Here is a 20,028-nt window from a genome sequence, read left to right on the forward strand (position 1 = left end):
ACTAAACACCCAAAGAAAACATTGCTAATGACCGAAGAACACTTGAACAGAAGAAACTGGACACAAAAAGTACCAAAACCATGCTCCCCTCTTTCAAAACCAGAAAAAAATAAGAAATGAATAAGAACCAAAATAACTCCTTCAAAATGAAATGACAGGACCAGAGATTTTTCGCCCAAATAAACCACTGGGTGACCACTGGTTGACCTTAGCATCAACTGATCTATAGGCTTAGTTTCTTGGCCCTTTTTGCCTTCTGCTGCTCTTCATGATATCTTTAGCGTGTTGGGAAGCAATAGAACAGGAAAATCATAAAATTTTCCAATAGTTTATCATTGAATATCTTATACATGCCCAATATTTTATAAGGCTGTGTTCGGCAACCATTCTCTTGATTCTCATTTTGAATTCAAGAAACAAAATACAATTTATTAGTGCTCCTGACAACAGATTTACGTTCGCCAAACTCACGTCCAAGAATGGATTTTTGTATTTTTTTAGCAAAATGGCATTCATCTATGACAAAAAGAATGTATTTCATTTTTGGGGATATATGTGGATCAAATCAATCATATGTTGAATTAAGGATAGATGGAGAATAATAAATCACATATGATTCAGTTATAGAGTAAGCCTGAAAATATTACATAGGAATCTCAAAGTTATAGGATAGGTTATCGATTGAATTAAGGACTTGCTTTCTGAATTAGATGGAGATGAACCTATGTTCAATTTTCCATGGTAAATCCTGCTCTGAAAACAAAACAAATTGATGAAAAGGGCTTATGCATGCATAAATCTGAACCAGGAAATTATAGAAGAATCAAACTTAACACAAGGAACACTACAAGTCCTATGCTGCCATTTTCAAAGGAGTCCATGCCAAAGCAAGCTGACACAAGTCCAAAGGCAGAACCAAGGAACACTACAATTCCTCTCCAAATCCGAATTAACAAGACAAGTCCAAAGGCAGAACCAAGGAACACTACAATTCCTCCCCAAATCAGAATTAACAACATAGTTCCTCCTACGCTGCCAATTTCAAAGGAGTCGATGCCCAAGAAAGGTGGCACAAGTCCAAAGACAGGACCAAGCAACACTACAATTCCTCTCCAAATCCATAGTCCAAACCCTGTCTTTTTTTTTAATGATACTAGTTCAAACCCTGTTCGTTAAAATATTCAACAAATGGGGGCCCTGACATTGATTTCCTATCTGATCCAAGATGTAACAAGAATTCTGGGGCAAGCTCTCTCTACCAGTTGGTGAAAAGGACATGCAAGTTTGGGTTGGGCCGATTTTTTAGTCCAAAACAGCATGATTTCTGGCTGAGTCGAATAAGATCTAAACATTAACGTTTCAATCGTAAATCTCAAGGCTGGGCCCATGCCTTCTTCCGGAATGAGAGGAGGCAGTGATGGAAACCTCGCTGGTTTTGATCTTCTACATCTAATGATTTAGGGCACAATTTCGAGAAACGACAGAATGCAAATGCAGAGGAGCACCACAGTATGTGACTGCCATCTCTTATCAACAATAGAAGAAGGGGTTGAACAGGGGAAAGGGCATTTTCAATTGAGAATTTGAGATGAAGAAAAATAAAAAGAAATCTCAATGTAGAGAGAGAGAGAGAGAGAGACTCACCATTCAGATTTTTGTCCGATTAAGCCCTGAAAACCTCATTATTCCGATTCTTCGAAGAGTCAAATAGTCGCTCCGCATAATCCAAATTTAGAAACAGTATAATGTGTTAATGAAGTTTTATGAATGGTTGCCAAATGGGATTCTTTAGTTTTTTTAGGATGTTTTAGAAAAAAATTCTAATTAATGCATTTTAAGGATAGTTGTCGAACACAACTTAAGGTTTTAATTAAATAATATAAGACTTTCGAGATATAAATGAAATAGGGGTCATTAGACTAGCCAAATAGTTTGGAAGAATTCACATTAATAGTTGGTTTGGTGTTCGAAACACAAGGACACCATACCAAGAAAATAGATACAAACACAAACATACTATAGCTCAACAATCCAATGTAGAAGCTAAATATTCAACCCCAGCGTAGATTGGTTGAATTGGATAAGATTTAGTTCCTAAGGGATAAAAGGAACAGGGATCAACACAATAAACGAACAGTTTGGATAACTCATAGTAACCCTAGGGGTAGACTTCAAGTTCCAAGTTCCAGTTACCAAGAAAATACATATAAACACTTTACAACTGAACGACACAATGTGTATCCATAATCATCAATTTCCCCATCAGATACTGAGATGGAGTTCAAATTAACCACGTAGAAACAAGAAGACAGCGACAAAAATCTATGATTCCAACTTAAAAATTTAGGACATACCTTTGAAACCTACTGCGACTAACATTGTCAAGAATCCTTTTAAGCATCTCCAAAACAGTATCCAAATGTGATGCTGCAACCTGCAAAAATGTGGAATGTTTACTAATGGCAAATATAAACAGTAGTAACAAATGGTAACAAACGCTGCCTACATACTATTCAAAAATAAATAAATAAAATAATAATAACAATAAAACATACCAGTCCAATCCCTTTTGCAAGACCTAGCCTGTTTGTTGGGACTGCAATATTCGCATGATTATACATCCAGTCAATCTTTTCCTTTACATATGCTCTATCATCAACTTTCTGAAGAAGAATGCCCATGCATCTGCATCAAAAATTTGAAGGTAAAAATTTACGAAGGCCTCTTACAATTTGTTTAGACTGAAGCACCACTAGCTTTTACTAGAATGTTTGAGCTATTTAGAGAAACAATTGTGTCATTTAGATATAGCTTGAACGAAGAAAAAAAACTAACACTTTTTGACGAGTACTAGGTAGCCAAATAAGCCGTGCAAGGCCTGTAAATGACGTGTTCTAATAAAGACGCATTGGAAGTGTATTCAGAACTCCCTTATTATTTCCTTTCTTGTGGGTCACTTGGGACTTTTGGGCCAGCGTGGACCAGCCTTGACTGGAATTTCTGGCCCATTCAAGCCACACACACAATGTATCAATCACCCTTGGTTGAGGATAAGTGTGATGAGTCATTGGTATTCACCACCATATTTGTACAAGTTCACGATGTTTGAGATGATTGGAGTCCCAATTTCTACTGTTAGATCAATGAGATATTCATTGCCCCTATATCTTTCAGCACTAAGATGGTTGGGACTTTTGATGATTCAACTTGTCGTACGTAACCACTGGGAAAGCCTTGTAGCAAACATACCATGGCCTATACTCCTTAAGATTCTAGATACATTTTATCACATTCTTAATGCATTCTATGAAAACATTGATTTTTTTTTTTGAATAATTCTATGACACATTGATACATTTTGTGAGGACATTAACGCCTTGTGGCCCATAATATGGATCAAGTCAGGCTGAAATTCAAATGTTCTCTTCTTAATTACGATTCTCCAGATTTGAACATTCTAAGTACACGATTGAACAATTAGCTCATAGCTCATGTTCATTAAGGTTCTCTCATATGCTATATAAGACAGAAATAATCTGCAAGAGACCTCTCCTTTCAAAATGAAGCAATCTCAAGTAGGGCTGGCAACGGGGCGGGGCGGGGGCGGGCCGGATGTTGGGGTCCCCTACCCCTTCTCCTCTGCGGGGAATTCCCCCCCTCCCCTTCCCCTACCCACTACGAGGATCATGGGGAATCCCCCTCCCCTCCCCATGGGGAATATCTAATCCCGAGTTAAGAAATAAACAAAAAGGACATGAGTCAGCGAACTTGGAAGAAAAACGACTGAAATTATTTCACAACTTCAGTAATTCAGAGATAACAACAAAAAGATATGTTACACATGAAGTGGATGGCAATACTTTAAAAGTATTGATGATCAGGAAATTTGATGAACCAGCAGTATTAAAATGTATCTTACACTAGTTCAAAACATACTGAAAGTCATTCAATGGCCACTCATACACAAATGCTAAGGTCCATTTGAAACAGGTAGCATACCCTCTTTTTTTTTAATTTCAACCCACTAGTCATCACAGTAGTGTCCAAAGTCTTGATATTTAACTACATCATGAAAATTACTAGAAACAACTCAAGAAATTAAAAGATTCATGGTGCACAGTACCTATGAAGCAGTGCCGAATGTTCATCATCATAGATATACAGTTCATACTGTTTGGCAAAAGCATTTCCCAATGAAATCACCCACTCCATGTCCCCAATCACATCCAATGATTCTGCAAGAAACTGGCATCCAAAGAAAATAAGAGTGATATTAAACATAAGAAAATTTTAAGTCAAAATTCTATCTAACATCAATTTCCTAACCAGGATGTGATTGGGAAAATAAGAGTGATATCAAACATAAAAAAAAATTAACTCAAAATTCTATCTAACATCAATTTAGGAAATTGACTGATGAAAAAAATTTAGGAAATTGACTCATGAAATCACCCACTCCATGTCCCCAATCACATCCAATGATTCTGCAAGAAACTGGCATCCAAAGAAAATAAGAGTGATATCAAACATAAAAAAAAATTAAGTAAAAATTCTATCTAACATCAATTTCCTAACTAGGTAGTTGAATGTTCCAGATCTTTACAGATACTCATATAGTTTCAGAAGTGCATTTCCAATTTGTGTGAAGTGCATTTCCCAATTTTGGGAACTGAGTTTCCCAATTTTGGGGGGGTTGTGTTCCCCATTTTTTAGAAGCGTGTTCCCCAATTATGGGAAGTTTCATAATATTTTATTTTATTTTATATTTTATTGATTTTTTTCCTTTTCTTGTCTGATCATATTTTCTACAACAAACTGATCAATGGCCAAAAGAATGAAGAAGAAAAAAAGTACGCTATTTATTTATTTGTTTGTCTTTTGGTTTTTTTGAAATATATTTTTTTTTTGAAAAATGACTAATTTTATTGATACTATAATAATTACAAAGGGGACCAGGGGTCCCACTTACATTACATAGTATTAGAGAGGCCTGACTAGAATATACCTTAAGTCAAGACAAAGGATATACCTTCCAAAAGGGACAGGAGCTTATCCGATCCATTACATACCAAGAGCCTTATAGTGGACATTCCACCTAAGTTTTCCTACCATAAGAGGATTTCAGGGAATCAGCCCATGTTTCCGAACAATACCAAAACACGATGAATACATATCTCGTACCCATCTCAATCAGGCCCCCAGCTTGATATCACCTCCAAATAGAAATTTCTGAAATATATTTTCTTTTCTTTAATGGTTATTTTTTTTACCACAGGACGAACAAAGACTGCAAGAAGGCAAATGATAAAGAAGAACGAGAAAAGTATGTTTATTTTTATTTTATATTCTGTTTTTTTGTTATTTTTTTTCCTTTTCTTTTCTTTTCTACTCATTTTCTTAAATCTTTTTTTAGTATTGAATTTTTTATTAAATCATAGATATCCATTTGTAGCGGTTTTTAATTTCTTAATTGATTCTTAGAAGAAGAGGAAGGACAAGATGAAGAAAAAGAAGAATGTATATATTTCCTTTTTGGTTTCCCTGTATTCTATATTTCTATTTCATTTTTTATTTTTTCAAAATCGAATAAGTTAAAAATTCATTTTCTGCAGCTATTCAGTTGTTCTTAAATGATTAATCACAAGAAGAGGAGGAAAATGAATCAAGAAATATGAGAAGAATAAGAAGTTCATATGATTTAATGCTTCCAGTATATTACAATACCAGATAAAGCGTTCAACAATACAATACTTTAATGTTTATTTTAGTAGGTGAATAGACAGCAATCTATGTATATTAGTTAGGTATTGTTAATAAATCATATATGAGATGAGTTAGATGCTTCATTTTAGTGTGCATGTAATGTATCTGTGCAATGTAGTTATGTACTTATATAATATTGCCGATATAAAGCGATAAAGCGATGTGAGTTAATTACTTCAATTAAGTGATTAACTGTCCATTTCAGTGCAATCTTGTCCATTTGTCCCACTTCATTTCAGCGTCTACGTAATGTTGAAGTGTAGATGACGCTATGTTCAAGTGAAACGAAAAGTGATTTAGCAATTAATCATTTACTAATTTAAGTGATTGAACATATCCATTATCCATTTTAGACTTGAGGATTTAGTTAGTTTGTTCATTTAAGTGATTAATCATTACACATTTAAGTGATTAATCAATTCATTTCCCATTTTAGAGTTGAGAAATCTTTGTAGTAACTTTGATATTTTTAATAGAGTATTAACTTTGATAATAAATATTTTGACTCATAGTTCAGAGTTGGATCTGCATGTTAATTAGGCATGTTGGTTGGAATTATGATTTAATGCTGGTGGGAATCTAGATACGTGTATGATGGTTGGATTTGATATTGATCATGTTGCTTGGAAACTTGAATCCACTTGCTTCGCCATTTTTATAAACATTGCAAAATAGATTATTAGAACTATTTGTAATTGTTACAATTAATTTTTTTTTATTTTTCAGTATTTTTTCAATTTATGTGCTTCATGTTCGCTTCCCTTTACACCTCCCTTGATGCTTCAACATTTCAGGCTTTCTACTTCCTCACCGAGAGAAATCGCCTCCCACTTCGCTACCCGAACTAAAAACTATGCTTAAAAACCCTATTTAAATAAAACCCAATGGTCACTTTTTTCAAATTAGAATAACCTCTAAATAAGAGAAAAAACTAGGTAAACGCAAATAAAAAACAAGTTTAATCTAATGCTACTCAAAGGCATGTGGGCACTATGCTGGGGCCATGGCCCCCACGGGTTATCACTCCATCATCTCGATCATCCCACATGCATCACTCCCCCCGACTGGAGAAATAATCGACCTCAAGTTCAGCTGCTCCGAGATGCCAATCTCCTTACCAGGTTACTTGTACAAATCTGAAACATTGAAGTTGCTCGAAGTCTCCATGTCCTCTAGCAAGTGGAACACCTAGGCATTGCTCCCATAGACTACCTTGAATGGACTCTTACCCGTATATTTGATGTGAGAAGTGTTATATGTAAATCCTACATGAGGCCATAGTCTGTTTTGGCTGGCAAACGATGCTCCTAAAAAGATTTCCAAGCTATGATTCACAACCTCGGTCATTCCATCTGCCTGAGGGTGATATGCGCCACACTATTGCAACTTCATGCCCATCCTCCTCCACAAACTTCACCAAAATTGACTGAGAAACTACGTGTCCCTATCTGACGTGATCATCCTTGGCACCCTCGTTACCTTCACAAACAAGAAAATCCTTGGCACCTCATTAAACTGTATCACCTCCTTGAAGTGTAGGTTGGCAACATGTGAAGTGTCCATTGTCTTCTTTCATGCAAGAGAATGAGCCCCTTTAGAGAATCAATAAAAGAAATAGTCCTAATAACGGACACGACATCAAATCATATGGATTTGATTACATTGGAGAAGGGAACGGACAAAATTTTGGAACTGAAAATCTGATGGCGTTATAAAAGTTGGGACCCAAAATGAAGACGCATAGGATCGTAAATTGAAGGCATGCTCCATCAGACTATTGGATCTGAATGTTATCTGTAATTATACAAAAATAGATGTGTGCTTCCACTGCTTAGGTAAATATATGAATAGTGTTCCAGTTATTTTAATTAAGCAACTTAAACAACACGGGTTCAAAGTAGAGATATATTGACATTTCTAGCATAGTTGGGTACAAAGCATAGGAGTTGAAGGTGAGAGGAACAAGAGAAAACATCTTAATCCATAACTCATGTTTCACCTGATTCAAAGGCAATTAGACCGTTCGAACGTAGTGAAAATCAATATTACTATTAAAAAAGAACCCTTTATCATGTTACCCTCTGTAATCAATTATCTATTTTTATTGACAGACTAGATCTTTCTTTTTTTTTGATCAGTAAGCTGGGGTTAGGCAGGACCCCTACCAGATTTCATTGATAAAAAAGAAATTACATAGCTGGGGGGAGGGGGGTGGCAAATTGCCTTATGCCTCTGGTGGACTTTCAAAAACCTATAGGTGACCCATTGATTAGAACCGTGAATCAAGCAGAAGAAACACAACTCTTAATCCATCCCTGCCACCAGTCCCAGAACCCATTCTCCCTAATAGATGGTCGAAGCAATCCCACTCCACCAGGTCCATGTCCAGCTTACAATACAAACAATGCTAATCCCCTATTTGAAGTAATAATCCACTACTTCATTGGCGATCAATGAGATGTCAAGAATTTGTCTCTTGAATGAAAGCAGACTGATTGCTTGAGATGATCATTGCTAATAATACCTTCTTTAATCTCTCCGCCAAAATTTTGGTGAATAATTTGTAGACACCCTACTAGGCTAATTGGGCGAAAATCTGAGATATTTACTGTCCCTAATACTTGGGGGATTAAAGAGATGAAAGTTGCCCCTGATCCTTGATCCAATTCTAAGCCTTCATAAAACTCCTTAAAAAACTTATAAATATCCTCTTTGACATATTCGCAGTAATTTTAGAAAAAATGCCGTACAAAATCCATCTGGTCCTGGGGCTCGGCCTTTGCCCAATGCAAATAGGCCCATCCTAATCTCCTCTTCGTCGAGCACTTCCACAAACGAGATCTATCTTCGTCTCCGAGCTTGCTAAATGTCATCCCATTTTTTTCTTTATAACGATAAATGACCGACTTAGCCCAGTGAGTACAGTATTGCTTTCACACGGTGGGGAGATAATTTTCCTAACGCACAAGAATAAAAGAAACAACAAATGTTCAAATTTTAAAATAGGATTGTCCGCCCATTAAAGAGGTACATGTTCTAGGTTCTGAACGTCATGAGATAGTTTGGTCCATATCTAACCCAATCCCTTCCATTATTTTAATTACTTTCGAGTCCCTGTCATAAGGATCGGGGCCACGATCATTCTACTGAATGCCACCTTGGCCCACTCTTTTGCTTGCTCACTCGCTCAACGCTGATTGATTTCAACTACAAGATCAATCCAGATTATAAAGCAAACCAATGGAAAGGTCCTTTCCTTTTGGGATTGTAGTGGAAAATGAGGGATTTCAACCCTAGACATTGTGGTTGATAGTCGTGGGCCATAATCAACATGATGAAGTCAAAAGGACCCAGTTTCATTGAGAGAAAGAGAGGGAGAGAGAAGTGAGTAACTAACAATAATGTCAGTGTTAACCAAAAAGGTTTTAGTCATAGAATGCAAATAACTACCCAAAAAGGCTAAATCTTATGTAAAACTAACATCAAACCATTATTATATGTGAAATGAAACTGCCAATCTTACATTGATAACCATATCATCCCATGTCTCTTCATATGAACAATCTTGCTCCAAGTCTTCCGTGTCATTAATATATGCCATCATCTTTGGTATCTATAGCTTATAAAGACAAGGTCAAAATAAGATATGTTAAAGCAAAACCACTTTCCAATTACATAAGTTGTGTGTAATCTCTAATTCTAACAACATTCAATGACAAAAAAAACTATGGCAAACATAAATAGCTTCAAAGTAATGCATAGTTAACTTTGTTTCAAAATAAAAACAAGTAATGCATAGTTAACTAAGTCACCACTTCATATTAACCATGAAGATTTAACAACAAGAAGTCTAAAGCTCAAAGTATGTTATGGTTGTTTAATGTCATCATAGAAAGAGAACGGCCAAAGAATTAGAAAGAAAGCGAAAATAATTCAATCTCAATAAAAAGGCATCACCATCCTATCAAATACTAGATATCGGAGGAATATAAAAGGCCTACAACCAGGGTATGAATTCCATCATGATTGAGTCTTATTCCTTTTTCTTTCTTTTTTTGAAATGGAAAAAAATAAGTCTTATTCCTTTTTTTCTTCATTCTCTTTGCTTTTTTTATTGGATTTCGGCCAGCCTACCTTTGTATTCCATTTTCAGTTTTCTTAATGAATTATTCATTAAGAAAATAAATAAATCCTCAACAAGAAGCATATAATGTTATGGCGAGTAAAAACATATCGATATCATATAATGTTATTGACAGTATGAGCAGATTTATATCAAATTGTTGGTTCTCTATTTTCATATATGGCGAACCAAAGGATTTTTACAGGTCCACAAGGGGTTTATCCCCTTATTTGTTTATCATTACAGAGGAGGTGTTAAGCAGGGAAATAAAAAAAAAGGTGTCACAGGACAAGATAGCATACTACTTTTTATGTTCTAGAGTGTGCATCCACATCTCCCAAGCAGGGGAATAAAAAAAGGTGTCACAGGACAAGATAGCATACTACTTTTTATGTTCTAGAGTGTGCATCCACATCTCCCATTGCTTCATCCTAGAAGATTTCGCAAAATCTTCATCACTAAGTTTTCGACTTTTCGAGAATATATTGCTGCTGAATTAGTAGTTGTTGTTCTTGTTTCTTTAGTATTAATCTTCACAAATGGAAAGAAGAAATCTTTAGACAACATAATGAAGTTCCATTCCCTATATCAATCAGCTTCAGGGGAGGTCATAAATAGGGATAAAAGTTGTTTCACTTGCATTGAGAAAAGCCCTTTGAGTAAAAGTAGGATCATAAGCACGGCCACGGGATTCTCTTACAAAGGTCTTCACATGGAATACTTGGGTCCAGTGTATAAGGGGTGATCGAAGATTATTCAATTTGAAAAGCTTATGGAGAAGATCAGATCACGGGTAGAAGGATAAAAAGGTAAACATTTGTCAACGGGAAGTAAGTTAATCCTTCTAAATCATGATTATTCACTTGGCAGGACACTTGGCAGTTGATGAAGCCATTAGTTGGCTGGTCCCCACAAAAGCTCAAGGATGGACTGACAAGTGGCTTGCTGAGCTGCCTGGTCCCAAGTGAGTTTGAGAGTGGCACATGTCTTGCTGAGTTGCCAGATGGTTATGCTTTCAAGACTGCCAACATTGCTGCCATATTTCTGCCAACAAGGCAGCTCCACACGCCCCCTCCCATGTACTGTCTTAAACGACCAATCTTCATCACATGGTGTTTTCCCGCTTACATTTGAGCCTCACTGCATTGCCCTCAAATGCCACTCTTGTTATATTTACAAGACTTGTCACATTGGCTATTTACAATATTGTCATGCCCTTACACATCAAATTGTCCTTCTCCCTATAGCCATGGTTTCAACCTGGTCCTCATCAGTTGCTCCATATAAGCCTCTCCATCTTGACGTGTAGCAGACACATGGACAATATTCATTGGCGGCAATTGAGATAAGTGCAAAGGTTTTCAAGTAGTCAATTCAAAATGTTTGGGTATTTTCTTAGGCAACCAATCGTACCTTCGATCTTTTGACGATACCATCAGGTAGATAATAGTATAAATCCATGGACACTCAACCCTGTGTTTGATTTTGATTTAATGCACTCATGCAGTCATCCATTGCCTTCTTCCATCCATCATGAAAAATTGCTTCATGGCAAGTTAAAGGCAGGACTATAATAGAAAGAGACTCGACAAAGTGAGTATATGAAAGAGAAAGGGAGTCAAATGAAACAAAATTAGCAATAGTATGCTGAGTACGAGTCCTTTTGTTTTTAGGAACAGCAATTAGAACACTTGGAGAACTGGAGTCGACTTCATGATCCACAGACGTAGAAGACAATGGAGTGAATCAAGTCTCATACTCTTCACACACACACACACACACACACACACACACATATATATATATATAGAGAGAGAGAGAGAGGCTGCTTGGAAGCATCAAAAAGTTATTGATCTGTGGGTGTGTTACAATAAGTTCTGACGGAGGAACGACAGTTGGTAACAGTAATAGCGTAAGGATACAAATTAAGGCAAGATGCCAGGTACAAGATTGTCGAAATGAGAGAATGAAGGGATATCCTCAAAGAAAGTGACATTCGCACATACTTTTTCCTTGCTACAGGATTATAACAACGGTATCCTTTTCTGTATAAGAATAGTAGGAAAAAGCACACTTGATGGAACCAGGATCAAGGTTATCTGAACATGGACTAGAAGAATGAATGAGAAGATTACTCATTCAAAAACAAGGGTCGACCTAGTTTTCTTCTTTTTGATGCCTAGTTCTTATCCAGGACTACTTTCCCCCCGCAACTTAGTGCTATCGAAATGGATTTCATGCAACTATTTTCTTCTTTTGACCATTCCCAACTGTTAATATCTCGTAGGGCTTTTTCCTATCAACTATGAACTTCCAAGAACTGGTTTCTTAACTTAGGGTAGTTTCCTGTAAAGTAGAATCTTGACCAAGATCAGTTGTTTTCCTCTTTCATAGGACTAATTTTAAAAACCTAACTTTTCAACATGGGTCTGTTCCGTTCTGAACTTCAAAAATTCTTAGGACTGATTCAATGAGAATTTGTTTTTTTCCCATTGGTTTCACACAGATACAAGCAAGTTGTGATCTATGTGTGTGTAAATCCCCCAATTCATGACCCTAACCGTTTTCATGAAAGATATAGTAGAGATACATACCTCATCTTGCCAAAATAAGCTGACATTCTTAGGAAAGAGTGGTGCCAAGTAGCACAAAACCTGAAAGCAACAGAAACGTGAAAGTTAGAAGGAAATGTTCCCTTACTAGAAAACATGACTACATACCAACAGAACTTTATATAAGCATTAAAAGGTACCCAACTGATGAGAAAACTAGTGCAGCCTACACATTATAGAGAAAGAAGTCAAGAAAATAGGAATGATTCATAAATAATAATGTGCCAGACTTGAAAATTATACTTCATAAAGCATTGCCACGTTCTATTTTTTTATCTTTTTTATTAGCATCATTTCCATTTCTTCGCATGTTTCTGAACGCTAAGGAACCATTTTCAGGAGCAGCATAATTGCTTGGTCCTTTATGTTACATTGGCCGTAATAATGAACTTTCTTTACAAGATAGACAGGTCTGTAGAGAAAATGATCCTTCTCGATGAATGTTCCGAAGCAATGTGATTATAAAGGAAGCTATTGATGTCATGTCCAAGGAATAAAATTCCTTAGAGAGAAGATGAGGAAATAATAAATAAGTCTCTGAGTTTCACAATTTAAACATCATTAGCGAACCTGATCTTAATTATCAAAATGGAGAAGACAAACTTAGAATAGTTTATCAGTGCCGGTTGCTTCCATGTAAAAACCAAAGATGGGTGATAAATTTTCAAAACCAGAACCATGTTTCCCACAATTACAAATAACTCTCCTGGAAAACTATGAAAAAAGAGGGGAAAATAAGGATGTGTCACCACAGAGTTAGCAAACGCCAGGCAGTTTTCTCCATACCAACTAAAATTGGTCATTCTCTTTTGCATCCCAAAGGTTCTTGAATGGCAACAAAATGATCAAAGACATGACTATGCTACCTTGCACCTAACTTATCTGCTGCAAAAAGGGAATTGAAGGATGTGAGAAAATTTAACGAAGATGAGCAGGGCACGAACCAAAAAAGAAAATTATGGTCAGAAAGAGTAGAAAAATAATACAGATGCTAGAACGATAATAGAAAGAAACAGAGAAGGGAGGTTAGAGAAAGGAAAGTGTGAAAAGGAGGGCCCAACTAGAAGGGGAAGGAATGGAATAGTAATATTTACATGGTGTAGGAAGGATAGAGTTACCAAGGCAGTGAGAGAGAAAATGAATGAAGGAAAGGAATTACTTGAATAAGAAAGTTTACAACATATTCATAGGCCTCCTTCCTCCCACATGGGCTGCCAACAACCATGGGCAGCCATGTCAAACATGGCTGCCACACTCAAATGACAATAATACCCAACACTCCCCCTCAAGCTAGAATATATATATATATATATATATATATATATATATATATATATATATATATACACACACACACATATATATATATATGTGTGTGTGTGTGTGTGTGGGAAAAGTGAGCGTACTCGGTCGAGTAGATAAGCTTATCTACCCGGTCGGCTAAAAATAGTGGGGCCCACATTTTTTGGGAGATCCAAACCATTCATTTTAAAGGTCCTTACCTAGATAGGGTGTCCACAAAAAATCAGCTCCATAGGATCATCCTAACCCATCTAACAGTGGAGGGAAAATTGGGCAGATTTGTGGACTAACTGTGTCTGTCCATTTTTCCCCATTTTCCCCTCCACATTTGGATGGGTTAGGATGATCCTATGGATCTCATTTTTTGTGGACACCCTATGTAGGTAAGGGCCTTTCAAATGAATGGTTTCGATCACCCAAACAATGTGGGCCCCCACTGTTTTTAGCTCGACCGAGTAGATAAGGTTATCTACTCAACAGAGTACGGTCACTTTTCCGTATATATATATATATATATATATATATATATATATATATATATATATATATATATATATGAGAAAACGGTTTCTACACACATGTGTAGAGAAGTTATCTACACACTAGTTTAAAATATAGTGGAGGCCCACATTGTTTGGGTGATCCAAACCATTCAATTGATTGGCCCTCACATAGATAGGGTGTCCACAAAAAATCAGCTCCATATGATCATCCTAACCCTTCTAACCATGGGGGCAAAAAATGGACAGATTTGTGGGCAGCTGCTCAGATAAGCTTATCAAACCATATGGGGGGCCACATTTTTTGGGGGATCCAAAGCATTCATTTGAAAGGCCCTTCCATGGATAGGGTTTGTATCAAAAATCAGATCATTAGGATCATCCTAACCCAATCAAAGGTGGAGGGGAAAATGGACAGACACTGTGTGTCCATGTTTCTGCCCATTTTTTCCCTCCACAAATGGCAGGGTTAGGATGATCCTATAGGGCTGATTTTTGGTACACACCCTATCCATGGAAGGGCCTTCCAAATGAATGCTTTGGATCCCCACAAAAATGTGGCCCCCCCTATGGTTTGATAAGCTTATCTGAGCAGCTGCCCACAAACCATCTCCTCTCTCTCTCTCTCTCTCTCTCTCTCTCTCTCTCTCTCTCTCTCTATATATATATATATATATATATATATATATATATATATATATATATATAGCAGAAGAGAAAAGGAGAGAATTATTTGAATTTCTCCCAAAATTCTATGAGAATTACACATCACTTTTTTTTACTTTTTTTAACAAAAGGCACCCATTCAACCCACATATTTTCAATCCTACCCCCTCCTTTATGCTTTTTAACAAAGGCACCCATGAAAGCCACATAATTTCAATCCTACCCCCCTCCTTTATGCCTTTTTAATTATGGAAACCTCTATAGATTGGAGGGCTAGGATCAGCCTATGGAAATGATTTTACAGGCACAACCTGTTGATGTTGTGTTCCATCACATGGACGGTTTGGATCAACCTATGATGTGGTCAGTACAGTTCTTTGTCGGCCCGTGCATCGCACGTGGTTCGCACGGGGTTTTTTACTAGTGTGTGTTTGTATATAAATATATATATATATATATGAGTTTTTATATGATGGCCGACCGGGTAATTTACAAGGGTGTTTTGACAGGATCAAAAATCAAGGGCTAGGTGGTTTGACACCTAGCCCTTGCTATTTTGACGATCGGGCATCATATAAATTCTCTCTCTCTCTCTCTCTCTCTCTCTCTCTCTCTCTCTCTCTCTCTATATATATATATATATATATATATATATATATATATATATACGGAAAAGTGTTGCTACTCGGTCTTATAGCTAAGCTTATCTACTAGGTCGGGTTAAATACAGTGGGGGCCCACATATACATGTCTTTGTTAAGTAACAAGAGACAGTAAGAGAATTTTTTGAAGACAAATTGGAGCCGAAATAACTCCCATTGGATGTGAGTTATTAATTAATTAAACTGTTAATTAATTATTTAATTATTATACATTATTATGTATTATACATTATTATGTATTATTAATTTGATTAATAATATGCATAATAATGTGTAATCCAAATGAGGATAGTTATTCCCAAACCGGTTTTGCAAAAGTTGCGGAATTGGAAAGAAATTGGGAATTGACATAGGACTACACATTTGGATAAGGTTTGTGGGGCCCACCACACTCCCAAATCAGTTAGAAAGCTGGAGAAAAGAGTCTCAAATGCTCAAAGACTTTGAGTTGCACTCAAACTCCTTGTTATATAAGAATTGCTAAATTATAGGATCTACAAAGCAAGCAATTTGTTTCCAACACCAATTCTTATGAGATAAGGCAACAAGGGATGGAGAGAGACTTCATACATGTTCTCCCATGTATCTTAGGTGTCCCCACATAGCCTTGGATGTTTGGGAGAGTCTCAATTCAAGTTGATTTCTCAATTGGATGGGAATTGGGAGAGAGAAACAAGGATTTATGAAGCCAAAACTCTATTTTCTATAAACGAGAGAGGGCTGAACGAATTTTCATGTGAGGAACACTCCAAAATTCGTTCTCCCTTGCTTCCCCCCTTGGAAAATCGTTTTTCCTATATATATATCTCTCTCTATGTCTTCTAATTGAAAAAGTTCAAAGAGAAAGGCTTCTAATCAATTTCTCCATTCTCTACAATAAAGGTACTGATTAGATCAGACCTTAAAGAGGTGAATAAGAGTTATTCACATCCACAATAGTCCGAGCAAAGAAAAAGAATCCATAGGTTCAACTTGGGGGTTCACGGCGTTCAGAACGATCGCAACCGTTCGAGGAGTAGATCAAGCGTGGTTCCTTGATTTCTTCTTCAAATAGGTATTTCTTTAGATTTAATTAACATAATTAACTAATCTAGACTCTAGGATCTTGGGCAATTGCAAGATCGAAAAGAAAAATTTGAAGTTCTATGCGATTTTTATTCCGTTGCGCATAGCGATCTTGCCGGAAGGGGATAACCTTCCTTTACTCTCATCTGAAACATGAGCATACGAGTCATATCTAACAAGTACCTTAACTTCCTCTCAACAAAACCATTCTGTTGCAAAGTGTACGCACAGGAAGATTGATGAAGAATGCCTCGTGTAGAAAGAAAGTCACAAAAACCATTAAAGGGCGGCCCAGTGCACGAGGCTCCCGACATTACGAGGTCTGGGGAGGGCTAGCTGTATGCAGCCTTACCCCTGCTTTGCAGAGAAGCTGTTTCCATGACTCAAAAACCATTAGCAGTAGAAAAATACTCTTGCGCATTATCAGTACGCAGACAAGAAATAGAAGTTAAACCGATTCAATTTAAAAGTAAAATAATTTTTTAAAAAAAATTAATCTATCTTTCAACAAAAATAACCATGTAGTATAAGAATAATCATCAACGAAGCTAACAAAGTGGCGAAAGCCAGATAAAGAAGTAGTACGAGTAGGGCCCCAAACATCGAAATGAACAAGCTCAAATGACTGCGACGACCTATAACTACCAAGTGAAGGAAAAGACACACGTTGGTGTTTTCCCAACTGACAAGACTCACAGGACAATGCCTCAACAGAACTAGTAAGAAAATGAGATTTGCGAAGCTTCTCTGCAGGAGGGGGACCCAACCGACAGTGCCACTGATAGGCATCAGCAGACATTTGAAGTGCAACGCCAGCCGGGCTCGAATCAAGCTAATAGAAGCCACCAACCTCACGACCCAAACCAATCCTCGTCCCAGTCTTCACACCATGAAACACACAATAAGATGGAAAGAAGGAAATAGAACAATTCAGAGATTTGGTTAATTGGCGTACAAATAACAAATTAAGAGGGAATGAAGGAACATGTAAGACCGAAGAAAAACAAATAGCATTAGATATGGACACCATACCCAACCCAGAGACGGGGAATTTGGTTCCATCTGCTAATGTAACAGTAAGAGAAAGGCTAGATACATCTGACTGCAAAGATGAAAGAATATGAGAGTTACCAGTCATGTGATGAGAGGTCCCTGAATCAATGAACAATGTTTCAGAGGTAGAGTCAGAAAGAAAACAGGACGAGCTATATGGTTGAGTGAAGGTGGCCATAGATTGCCTGCCTTTATCACGGATGTGCATAAGTTCCTCATAATCAGCACGACTAACAACCATGGAGTCAATGGATGTCGATGCAACAAAAGTCGGAGGAGGGTGTGGAGGGTGGACATCAGCATATGCATCTATGGAAGCAGTAGTAGAACGGCGGGGCCGAAGCTCCGGATGTAGATCATAACAATAGTCAATAATGTGGCCATCCACATAGTTGTGAACCCGTGACTCGACTCGTGACTCGATTTCGTAATTTTATGACTCCTAACCCGACTCGTTTTGACAAAAACAAAATTTTATTTGAAAAAATATATATAATTATATATCAAAAGATGAAGCTTGTAAAAAATATAACCTAATAGCACATAGATAAAGCAATAAGCCAAGAATATAAATAACTATATGCTTGTAAATTGCATGCACAAAAATAATTAAGTTCTGGTTTGAACTTAATCATGAGTGAAAACCCTTGGCTTTAGATTTGTATCCGCCCATGATTTATGGTACGGTTGGAAGAAGATTTGTGGTGGTTTAGGCCATGAACCCAAGATTGTCCAAGATTGGGAGCCTCCCACACATGGTTTTTTGAAAATAAACTTCAACGAGTCTAGCATGAGGAACCCGTGTCCCGACAGAATTGGGGGAGTCTTGAGGGATGAATTTGAAGCTATGAAATGGGCTTTTGCGCGTCCCATTGGAGTCGCAGACACTAATGAAGCTGAAGTGCGTGCTATCTACCAAGTAATAAGGTATCTTGAGAATGAAGATTCAACTAAGGTAGTGGTGGAAGGAGACTCGGCTTAGTGGCTCTCACTAAGGCCCTTGGAGATTTGCCTCTTTCTTCGATGAGATTCAAGTCAGGATGGGGGATGCATCGATTTTTTTCCATCATGTTATGTGGTCAGCTAGTGGTGTGCGGACAACTATTTGACCTTGTTCCTCCTTGACCCTTGCAGTGGGGCTTGTTCCCATCTTTCTTTTTCATTTTCTGTCTCTTTATTTCTATAGACATCCTCGGTCTTTTTTTCGCATTTAATGCAATTGCCTACCATTAGAAAAAATTATTAAGTTCTAAGATCCAACTAACAAGTTTTCAGCAGTCAAAATAAGAAAGCCAAGGCCCAGCGACTGGACCTGACTCGTAAGAGTCTTATTTTTTCGATTTGACTCACAGCGACTAGTAAGAGTCACCAAACGACTCGTAAGAGTCTTCAACAGGGGCGAGTCACCCATGCGACTCGAGTCGAAAGCCCAGTGACTCGACTCGACTCGAGAGTTGACTCGTACAACTCATAAGAGTTTGACAACTATGGGCACAGGCACCCCCAAACATACACAATCACTATAAGAGACTGAAAACACTGTCCCAGAACCAGATTTAAGATGAGAAAGGGGTAAAAAAATGTAAAACAAGAACATAAAGATTAAGTTGTGATTAGGAACTGATTTTTGTAGATGGATAAATTAGGGTTAGGTTTTAGAAGGGTGCGACAAGTTTGTAGGGGTGTGGCAATGAGGAAGGATGCAAAGAGGGGGATTGTGAACTGAGATGGGTTGGGTAGGGGTTGCGGTAATGAAGGGGAAGTATTTGGGTGTTGTTTGGTTGGTGCGGCAGTAGTAGAAGGGAGAGGGAGGGGTGATACTGGTTAGGGACAGGGTTAGAGTTAGGGAAGCTCTAGTGTTAGGGTTAGGGAAGCTCTGATACTATGTTGAATATTTACATGGTGCAGGAACTAGGAAGAATAGAGTTACCAAGGCAGTGAGAGAGAGAGAGAGAGAGAGAGAGAGAGAGAGAGAGAATGCATGAAGGGAAGGAATTACTTGAATAAGAAAGTTTACAACATATTTATAGACCTCTCACATGGGCTGCCAACAACCATGGGCAGCCCATGTGAACCATTACCAGTATGCTTAGAAACTAAAATTACCAAGAGATATCTGAACCAAAACAGATGAATAAATTACATAATTTCGTAGTACTACTCCAGACCAAAACTCCTTACCCATGTCCAAGCACACATTGGCACGTCAAAGTCATTTTTAAAAATGCTAGTAAAGTAGCAAAATCAGGAAGGAAAATGGCTTGAATCACGAAAGATATAGA

General features: G+C 37.3%; 1 protein-coding gene across 4 annotated transcripts in view; it reads right to left on the bottom strand.

Moving 5' to 3' along the window:
- LOC143886368 (ARM repeat superfamily protein) overlaps positions 1-20,028 on the bottom strand; it is a 152,480-nt gene that overhangs the window by 114,831 nt on the left and 17,621 nt on the right. For all 4 annotated transcript variants that reach the window (XM_077390305.1, XM_077390307.1, XM_077390308.1 and 1 more), the window contains exons 21-25: positions 12,481-12,540; positions 9,287-9,376; positions 4,124-4,245; positions 2,556-2,685; positions 2,355-2,434 (exon numbers count right to left, since the gene is read on the bottom strand). In XM_077390305.1, coding sequence (XP_077246420.1) covers positions 2,355-2,434; positions 2,556-2,685; positions 4,124-4,245; positions 9,287-9,376; positions 12,481-12,540 — 482 coding nt within the window. The remainder of the gene's footprint in view (positions 1-2,354; positions 2,435-2,555; positions 2,686-4,123; positions 4,246-9,286; positions 9,377-12,480; positions 12,541-20,028) is intronic.

This window comes from Tasmannia lanceolata, unplaced genomic scaffold (assembly GCF_043159265.1).
Source record: "Tasmannia lanceolata isolate RefF3 unplaced genomic scaffold, GAP_Taslan_0.1 ptg000011l, whole genome shotgun sequence".
NCBI lineage: Eukaryota > Viridiplantae > Streptophyta > Magnoliopsida > Canellales > Winteraceae > Tasmannia > Tasmannia lanceolata.